At 43.0% G+C, this 10,000-nt stretch overlaps 2 protein-coding genes across 3 annotated transcripts in view; both read right to left on the reverse strand.

The window, feature by feature from the left end:
* LOC115566212 (cochlin) overlaps positions 1 to 10,000 on the reverse strand; it is a 45,843-nt gene that overhangs the window by 10,526 nt on the left and 25,317 nt on the right. The window lies entirely within an intron of this gene.
* LOC115566214 (dynein regulatory complex subunit 2-like) overlaps positions 5,374 to 10,000 on the reverse strand; it is a 5,342-nt gene continuing 715 nt past the window's right edge. The window contains exons 2-10 of one of the 2 annotated variants that reach the window (XR_003980960.1): positions 9,687 to 9,879; positions 9,094 to 9,261; positions 8,847 to 9,016; positions 7,503 to 7,653; positions 7,237 to 7,410; positions 6,852 to 7,070; positions 6,660 to 6,776; positions 5,596 to 5,962; positions 5,374 to 5,506 (exon numbers count right to left, since the gene is read on the reverse strand). Coding sequence is in view for 1 of the 2 variants with exons in the window: in XM_030391984.1 (XP_030247844.1) it covers positions 5,675 to 5,962; positions 6,660 to 6,776; positions 6,852 to 7,070; positions 7,237 to 7,410; positions 7,503 to 7,653; positions 8,847 to 9,016; positions 9,094 to 9,261; positions 9,687 to 9,827 (1,428 nt within the window). In the remaining variant the exon portion in view is untranslated. Of the gene's footprint in view, positions 5,963 to 6,659; positions 6,777 to 6,851; positions 7,071 to 7,236; positions 7,411 to 7,502; positions 7,654 to 8,846; positions 9,017 to 9,093; positions 9,262 to 9,686; positions 9,880 to 10,000 lie in introns of both variants that reach the window. The other variant, XM_030391984.1, reaches the window with a different exon arrangement.

Consider the following 10,000-nt stretch of genomic DNA (forward strand, 5'->3'; position numbering starts at 1 on the left):
GTAGAACACTAATGTGAGCCAGGTTCATTGTCTGAGGGAGTATTTTTTTCTTACAGAAGTTATTCACCATTGCCATAAAGATAAACTCTTATAAAAGTCTACTGAGAAACCGTCAGGTCCTGGGCTTTTATTTAACGGCACTGAATTAATTGTAGCCAGTATTTCTACCTCTGTAAATGGTGAATTTAAGGAATGCTGGTCAGGGGTAGAGACTTCAAGTAACTTAATTTAACTGAGGTAATCCTCCAATTTTTCCTGTAAGTGTCCTCTTTGTGATTTGTAAAGATTATTATAGAAGTTAAAAAAGGTTTGATTGATCTCTTTAGGGTGATAGGATGTTTTATTATCCATAAAGTATACTGATTTTATAGTCTTTTCAGCTTGCTCCTTCTTTATTTGATAAGCTAATAATTTACCTTTTGTTTACCAAATTCATAATCTTTTTGTTTGATAAGATGTACAATGTAGCTTTTGATGCCTCCCAAATAATATTGGGCTCTAAAGAGGGGTCTATGTTTTCTTTAATAAAATGTAATATCCAGACACGTATGGTTGATTTAAATTCGTTATCTTTAAGAAGAGAAGAATTAAATCTCCATCGCTTAGAGATAAACTTTTCCTTGGATCGTTAGGTGGATTCTGGAATGGTCTGAGAGGATAATTGGATTTATTCTACACTTAGATATCATATACATATAATTAGAGGGAACAAAAAAGTAATCTAATCGAGAATAAGAGATGTGGACATTAGAAAAAAAAGTGTAATCTCTAACACCAGGATTTAATTCCCGCCAAACATCAGTTAGACCACAATCCGCACTCAGTTCAAAGAGGACCTCAGCAGATTTAGGCTTGGAGGCCTTGACTTTAGATTTAGATTAGATTTATCTCTTGAACACAAAGTTACGTTGAGGTCTCCCCCCAAGACACCCTGCCCTTTACAGTTCTCGTTAAACAGTAGTACCATGTCCGAAATATAGGACGGCTCATCTGAGTTAGGAGCATAAATGTTTAAAACAGTCACTGGGGTACCAAGGGTGCCTGAAATCATAACAAACCTGCCATTTGGATCTGTAATTAATTTGCCCCAAATAAAATGTACATCTCGATTCAGTAAAATACATGTTCCTCTACTGTGAGATTTGCATGATGAAAAATAAACTTGACCTACCCAATCTGTTTGGTATGTTCAATATTAGATAGGTAGGTTTCCTGTAAGAAGACGACATCTGCTTTATCATCCTTCAGGACAGATATTATTTTCATCCTTTTAGAGAGGTTACCTAAACCTTTAACATTCCAAGAGATGATATTCAAGTCATTCATATTAGCTGCCATTCGACATGGGTATCGCTGTTAGTACATACTGCTGAGAACAAATAACTATGTTGCTGTTTTTATTACTATTAGTTGTTGCCCAAAATAAATAAACAGAAATTACAATGCAAAATTAAAAGACATATATAGGAAAATCCCTAACCCACCCCAGTTGTGAGAACCACAACAAAAAATTTCTGTTAGGCCAAAGGAAGTAAAGATCACGTAGAGACATAACCAAGAAAAGTAAACTAAAACAGAAAGGAGACATAGACATATCTTCCTAAGGCTCTGGCAATTTGGAGCACCCTTCCTCAGTGCTGTCCAATAGCGGGGGACCAAAACTAATTATTGGAATCACTGTTTGTGTTTTTAACATCCCATGTTCAATAAAATAAATGAATATAAAATGATTTACTTTTGTCTCTGATGCAGCATGTAATCTCTAAAGTAACTAGTAACTAAAGTTATCACAACAGTGTAGTGTAGTGGAAGTATAAAGTAGCAGAAAATACCCAGAGGAAACGAAAATTGGAAAATAGATCTCAGTAGTGTCTCATTCATTTCTCCTAGACAACTATGAGATCTATGTGAGACCAAAGTGAGGCTGTGGCTGATCTCCTGTTTCTCAATTGTTTCTCCTGAGAAACAGGTGCAGAAAATCTCGACTTGGGCTCCCTGTAAGTTTCAAAGGAGATCTCATCAAGCTCTCAATGAAGTTTCAGAATGTCCCCAGTGCTGGAAAGGAGCGAGGTTTAAGCAGTAAAGTCTCAAGTCTCACCTATTGCTCCTAAGGAATTTTAGGAGAAACAAATGAGAAATGTTTGAGACCAAAAAAGACTACAAAAAGAGACTGAAATGAGAACTCTCATTGAGCTCCTTTACGGCTCCATAGCCACAAAGGAGCAAGCTTTGAGCAGTAAAATTTTCCTCTGGGTAGAGACACTCAGGTAAAGTACAAGTACCTCAACATTGTACTTGAGTAGATGTATTCAGTTACATTCCATCACCTTTATAACATTTTTGAAATACTTTCAAGTTTACAAATTTTACTTTAAGTACTTTAACTGCCATAAATTACTTTGACACTTGAATACCTAAGTATCATGACTATTCAGCCACTGCTACTGGGGGAGAAGCTGCGGGTGATGGGTGTAGACGACACAATGATCTCCTGGATTACTGACTACCTGACAGGCAGGCCACAGTTTGTCCGTATGGGCAGTGTTCTGTCTGATGCGGTGGTTAGTGATACAGGAGCTCCACAGGGGACTGTACTGTCTCCTTTCCTGTTCACCTTATACACCACTGACTTTCAGTACAACACCGGGTCGTGTCACCTGCAAAAGTTTTCTGACGACTCGGCTGTTGTTGGGTGTATAAGTGAGGGACAGGAGGAGGAGTACAGGGCACTGGTAGACAACTTTGTGGAGTGGACTGGACAGAATCACCTGCGGCTGAACATCAGCAAGACCAGAGAGATGGTGATAGATTTCAGGAAGAAGAGGAAGACGGCTTTCCAACCTCTGTGCATTCTGGGAAGGGATGTGGAGGCGGTGGAGGATTACAAGTACCTGGGTGTTACCATCAACCACAGACTGGACTGGATATCTAACACTGAAGCTGTTTACAAGAAGGGGATGAGCAGACTTTACTTCCTGAGGAAGCTGAGATCCTTCGACGTGTGCAGCAAGATGTTGGAGATCTTTTATCAGTCTGTGGTGGCCAGTGTTCTTTTCTTTGCTGTGGTTTGTTGGGGAAGCAGCATCGGAGCCAGCGACACCAACAGACTCAACAAACTGATCAGGAAGGCTGGCTCTGTGATTGGCTGCAAACAGGACACTCTGGAGGCTGTGGTGGAGAGGAGGACACTGAAAAAACTGTTATCCATCATGGATAATCCTCTCCACCCTCTCCAACTCACACTGGTCAGACAGCGGAGCACCTTCTCCGGAAGACTTGCTTCAGCTTCGCTGTCGTAGCAACAGATACAGGAAATCTTTCCTGCCACAATCCATCACTTTATACAACAACTCTCTCACCTCTGCCTGACAGAGAACTCTGGTCTCTCTACTGTTTTGTTGTATATTATTATTGTTATAGTATATTTTGCATATTTTGTTTTGTTGTATATATTATTATTGTTTATTGTTTATAGCACACTGTGCGTTGTATATATACACTATGTATATATTGGATTCTATTTATGTTATGTACAAAGTGTTTTATTTGCTGACCCACTACTGCTGTAACAAAATAATTTCCCAGTCTGGGATCATTAATATGATACACTATCTATCTATCTATCTATCTATCTATCTATCTATCTATCTATCTATCTATCTATCTATCTAATTACTTTGATATTTACTAATCATGAATATTATTCCATGTAATCTTTAAAAAGTAACGCTGTTTGTGGATTCTGTGAGGTCCGAGCCCGTCAGCCGCCTGATCAGTACTGCGCATGTGCAATAATCAGAGATAGGAGAGAAGACAGATGTCTCACTCCTCAGCAGCTTCAGTGCTGTTAAACAGTGATGTGTTTAATTCAGAATCATCAATGAAGCCTTTTTAAAACAAGTTGTCTGCAAGTGTTGTGATGAGTGTCGACAAAGTTTCCTCTGCTCTCATACAGCGAACAACGACTAGAACAAGTAGTAGAAAGGTCACCTGACTGATCTGGGAGAAGAGTCCCTGAAGTAGCTGCAGGTGTGCTGCTGAGGCTGCTCACACAGGTGAGTCCCATCAGGTGAGTGAGTGGAGCTCTGAGGCCCAGATGGTCTCCTGACTGTTCAGTGGGAAGTTTCAACATTTGATTTCATGTTTCTTTGTAATTAAACAGTTAAAGACATAACTGAGGTCAGTGAAGGTGTTGGTGTTCTGGTTCTGACCCACTGATATCTGATACAAAATAATGTGACACCGTTGGATGTTTCTTTCACTTGCACAAAACAGAAAATCCACACTAACTCAGCTCAAGTACTTCTACAGCCAGGAAACTGGGGCGTCTCTGGTTCAGGGGTAGAGCCAGCAGGTCGCTGGTTTGATTCCACTGGTCTGCATGTTGACGTGTCTTTGAGCAAGACACTGAACCCCAAACTGCTCCTGATGTGCTGGTCGGCACCATCAGTGTATGAATGTATGAAAAGTTGCTGACAGATGCCCTAAATATAAATTACTTTGATACTCGAGTTTGTTTGTATTTAATCTCAGGTGCTGTAAGATTTTTCTTGATCAGGCCTCTCAGGTACTGAGTAAATCATTCAGCAGTAATCAATAATTAAATCAGTTCTTCTTGTAAGAAACCTGATGAGTCCAAACCAGAGCTATGATGCGTTCAGGAACACACAGCAGTTTGTGTGTTTCAGCTTTGATCAAACATGTTCAGATTTCTTTATCTGACTTTTTATCTTTCTTTCTATTTATCTTGTATACATTGTATTGTTATATATATATGTTAGGATTTGTATCTTTTTTAATACTGTTTATATTTCTGTTTATTTGTCTAAATGAAGAGCTGCTAACTGTGTTTCGTTGTTTCTGAAACAATGACAATAAACTTCTATTCTACTTGAGGCACTGAAACAAAATCAGACACACCTGATGAAGGTGATCTGACGACTGTGATGGAAATGTTGTACTTCATGAAGAGAGATGTGAACTGAAGTCTTACATAGGAATGTTCAATGTAACTGTTCAACATGACCTGTAACTTGCAACCTTGTTTTAGGTTATTTTATGACCCTTTGTGTTGTTTTATGACCTATGTAAGATATTGAGTGACCACTGAAGGTTGTCACTTCCTTCTCTGTGAATTATTCCTTGAAGTGCAGGACATAAATTAGTAACTATTTGAGTGAAAACACCCACAGAGAGAGATAAATACCATGCTTTTCTCTTCAGTCTTCACTCTGTAACAGACCTGCGTGTTGCTCTCTGAATGCTCCTCTTGTACAAGATTAAAACCTTGTTTGAACTTTGAGCTGACTCTGATCTCCTTCCTCCAGTTCTAAATTATCGCAGAATTATTTTAACAACGACGGCCTTCAGATGTCAATTTATAACCTTTAACATGAGTAAAGTTTATTTAATACGTCATGAAAGAAAACAATGTTTGATCAAACTGAGCATTAAGAACAAACTTCAGAAGGACCCAGTTGTAGATGGCTACTTGTTGAGTCTCATCCCAGCTCCTCAAATACTGACGCTTTGGCCCGATCGACCAATCCAGAATCAGTATGTGAGAGTTGGGATGAGACTCAACAATCAGCCATCGTTCAGTTGGACCTTTAACAGCCGGTGAAGTCGTGTCATTTATGTCATGATGAACAGGTCGTCTTTACGTCCCAGAGTTCTACAGTGAGTGTTTGACAGCGTGGACGCCCTCGATGACGGTGTGGCGTCTCTTGTTGTCCAGTGGAGTCGTGGTGGTCGGCGCCGGGCTCACGGCGAGCAGAGCGCGGGGTCCGTCGAGGGCGCTGTCGCTGACCGTGATGCCTTCCAGGTGCTGACGCAGCAGAAGTCTGAGCTGCTGGTTCTCTCTGGTCAGGTCGTGTTTGTGTTTCTTGAGAGCTTCTCGCTGCAGCACGGCGGAGTTGATGCTCCTCGTCACCTGCTGCAGCTCCGGGAACGCTGGCGCCCCCTACAGGTGGAAACACAGGTCAGTGAGGACGACACACCTGCTGCTCACCTGCTTCTGTCTGTTTGTTTCAACTGTTTTCTCTTTGTTGCTGCTCGGGATGCTTTACCAACCCAACATGTGTCTATTTGACGTCCTGGGAATGAGACTCAAAAATCAACTGTCTTTGTGGTGCGTTCAGGAACCGTTGGGACAAATCCTGCTGATTCTACCTTTAACTTTAATAGTCTTTGAATTCTATTAATATGACGTGAGCTTCAGTTAGCTTTGACCACAAATGTCCTTCAGAGGGAGACTTTTTACTCTGATACTCTGAGTACATGTCAGAGCCTGTAATCTATTACTTTACTGGAGTAAATTTGATGAATCAGTACTTCTACTTTTACCAGCGTCTGTTTTTACACCAGTACCTGAACGTCTCCTGGAGGACAGACTGTGAGGACTACTCTGTGGATTATTGTCTCAACTCATGAATTAGTTGTTTGGTCTCTAAAATGTGATAAAAACATGTTGATCAGTGTCTCAACAACAGCACAAAGATCTTCAGTTCACTGTCAGGACAGAAACCACTAGTTATTCACATTCATCATGCTGACATCACAGAATGGAGAGTTTTTGTTCATAACAAATTACTCAAACTAATCTATCATTAAACTATCACCCTCACGGTTGAAACACTGCAGGTCTGATCACGTCCTACCTCTGCTGGCTCGTGCGTCTCTGTTCTGGGATCCTCTGCAGAGAACAATGCTGAGAGGTTCCTCTGCCTGTTCTCCAGCTTCTGACACATCTCAGCCACGTTCAGAACCTTCTCCCCCTGCAGCCCACAGAGAGAAGAGGTGAACAAGAGCAGACAGCGGACAGCTGACAACAAACAGAGGAGAGGCTTCACCTTGGCGATGACGGCCTCCAGTCTCTTGGTGGCGTTGTGTCCCTGCACGGAGAGGTCGGTGAGTTGTTTCCTCGCTGCCTTCCGAGTCCGAGTCAGCTGCTCCCGGAGCTCCAGAATCTTTCTCTTCATCTGGTCTCTGGCGGCCGTCAGGTCCTGCTCCACCAACTGGTTCTTTTTCTTTCTGGAGTTCAGCCTGTCCCTCAGCTGGATGACAAGATCCTGACAGAGGAAGGAAACAAGATGGAGGCCTACGTTACATCATGCTAAACGTCTTGTGGACCCATCTCTGCTCAACTTCACGTCTGACTCTGAGGATGGGACGCCACGTTGCAGATTACATGGATGCATCTTAAAACCAGATCATTGATTGAGCGGCTCCACCGACCTGCAGACTCTTGACGTTCCTCATGTCTGCGTTGGTCTTCTGGATGAGTCGTTGGTTGTTGGCGATCAGATCATCGACCTTCTTAGCTTCATCACTGCAGATCTGCACTAGCTCCTGGTTCTGGAGGTTCTTCTCCTCCAGCTTGTGCTGGTTCTCCTGGACCAGAACAGCTACCTGTCCACAGAGAGGAGACAGGAGACACACCTGTCTGTCAGACACCTGTACGTCAGACTGGAGGAGCAGAGAGAGCTGCTTCTGTCAGTTACCCTGTCGTCGTGAGCGCTCTCGTACGCTGCGAGGCTGTCTTTGTACAGCGTGTGGATCTCGTCCATCGCTGCTTTGTGTTGCTGCTCTAAAGAGAACATGGCGTCCTCCAGATCAGCTCGCTGTTGCAGACGGCTCGCCTGCGTCTGTTTCCTGAAACAGAGATTACAGATCAGCATGCAGCAAAGTGATGCTAACTGAGGATTTTAGTGACACCACCACTTTTTCTTCCTCTTGTAAAGAGGGATTTGAATCTGAATCTAAATGTCCACCATCATCACGTCAGAGTTATGAATACAGACGACCGCCGCCTGCTGCTGTGGAGAGTTTTCTTCTTTCATGGTGCGTTAAGATAAACTGTGAAGATAAATATCTGCTCACACAGAACGCAGCTGTGTGAAAGTCAGACGTAGACGCGCAGATGTGGACGAGAGCCCGTGAAGGAGATTTCTCTGTGGTCTGACTCAATCATCATCATGCTGTGTCAGGTCTGTCGGCCAGACGACAAGTGAACTACGTTTAAAATGTTTGTTCAGATGGATCAGAGCTCTGCTGTGCTGAGACGTGTTTCCATCACTTTCCTCCCACAGCTCCTTCCTGTCCTGTCTCAGTCCAGGAGATGTGTCATCGTACAGCTCTGTGTCTGCAGGCGGCCATGATTACTGAATGTTATCCTCCATCGTTGTTCATGACTGTCTGGACATCAGAGACGTTAACGTCATGATGTCACTGTGAACATCAGCGCTGATACTTTCAGACACAGCATCACCAGAAATCCTCACCTTAGTTCAGTGTTTTCAACTCTATCTGAGTCATCACTGACTTTGTAATCAAGACGCCTGAGTAATTTGCCTCACGTTTGTTCTGGAGAACGTGCGAGCTGGTTGACCATCAGCTGTAATCTTTGTGGTGCGTTCAAATGCAGCCTTTTGGCAGAGAAACAGGAATATGTTCATTGTTCAATGTCAGTTTGGTGAGTCTGGACCCTGAAACTCATGATGGACAGTTTTTCGACGCAGCAGAACCAGATTTCCTCTTTTGTATTCAACACATTCTTGTCAACCTGTTTCCTACATTACCCACAATGCAGATGTGCTACAGAAGTCTGCTCAGCTCACTTCTCTCCACACCAACACATTAGTTTCTTTTTCAAACTTGAACTTTCAAGTCGAGGCAGTCTGAGCCTTCATGCGGCTCCTCTGGACACTGAAGGGTTAACAGTACTTTAAACATGGAAACAGACGGATCACTGGAGTGTTTAACCATCAGTGTGTTGGTGGTTCTGGTTCTGCTGTAACGGGCCCTGCAGGCCGTCTGTAGGGGGCGCTGGGGAGCCTCACACTGACCTCTCAGAGCTGAACATGGAGCTGAGGTGCTGCAGGCCGTTCTCCCACTGCTGCTGCACAAACATCAGCCGTTTGTCTCGCTGAGCCCGCAGACGCTCCAGATGCTGCAGGTGAATCCGCCGCACCTGAGCAGACTGACGCTCCGCCTCCTGCAGGTCGCCCTCCAGATTCTGCAACACAGACAAACAGGAAGTCAGACACGTTGATGTCCGGCATGAAGACTGAGAAGGAGGATCTGATCATTCACCTTGATGATGCTGTCCAGGGCATCCAGGCGCCTCTCAAACGTCTGACTGAGCACCGTGATGTCTTCACGCAGCTCGGTGGTTCGAGTCTGACGGAGGATCGACCTCCAGCCTTCGTTCAGCTTCATCAGGTTCACCGCCGTGTTCCTCTCCTCCCTCTGCAACTTGTCCTGGTTTCAAACACACAGACACACAGAAAATACTGATTTGTTTCTGGTTTTAGTTGGATAGTTTATTGGCTTCATGCACGAGTATAAAAAACTTTGTTTTACTTTGAAAGAGCTACATTTTATTCTGAAAATTTGGTGAAAAATTACACAAAACATAAAAGTTTAGATTCTTCATTAAACTTACAGTGATTAAAATGTGTGAAGTGTTGAAGCCTCAGTAAGATCTGAACTACTGACAGGAGTTAAAGTGTCAGTTGAAGGTTGATCAATTAATTTCTTCATGTAAATAAAAGTGAATGAAAACAGTTGAACTGCTACTTAGACTTTAATGAGCTGTTGAAACTACAGTCGGACTAGAACACTGCAGACAGTTGAGCTGTTCACCTGTCGGTTCACCTGGAAATGCACATGTACACCTGAGTTACCTTCAGGAACTGTGTGAGGATCTCCTCTTTCTGCTTGGCCATCTCCTCCTCCGCCTGAGCTCTCTGCTGCAGGTACAACAGCTTCTCCTCCTCCGTCTTTCCTCCACCTTTACCTCCACCTTTCTTTGCTTTCTTCGGCATGATCGCTCCTCTTCCTCTTCACTCTGCTGCTTTATATCCGACCACAGAACACCTGAATTGAGTTGTTAAAGTTAATACTAGTATTCATTCAGCTGTTCACAGATTACATTTGCTATTGTGTGAATTCTGCACACAATAACCCACAAAGAGAAAACATTCTAGGAGGAATATAT

The sequence above is a fragment of the Sparus aurata genome, chromosome 16, assembly GCF_900880675.1.
Source record: "Sparus aurata chromosome 16, fSpaAur1.1, whole genome shotgun sequence".
Lineage (NCBI taxonomy): Eukaryota > Metazoa > Chordata > Actinopteri > Spariformes > Sparidae > Sparus > Sparus aurata.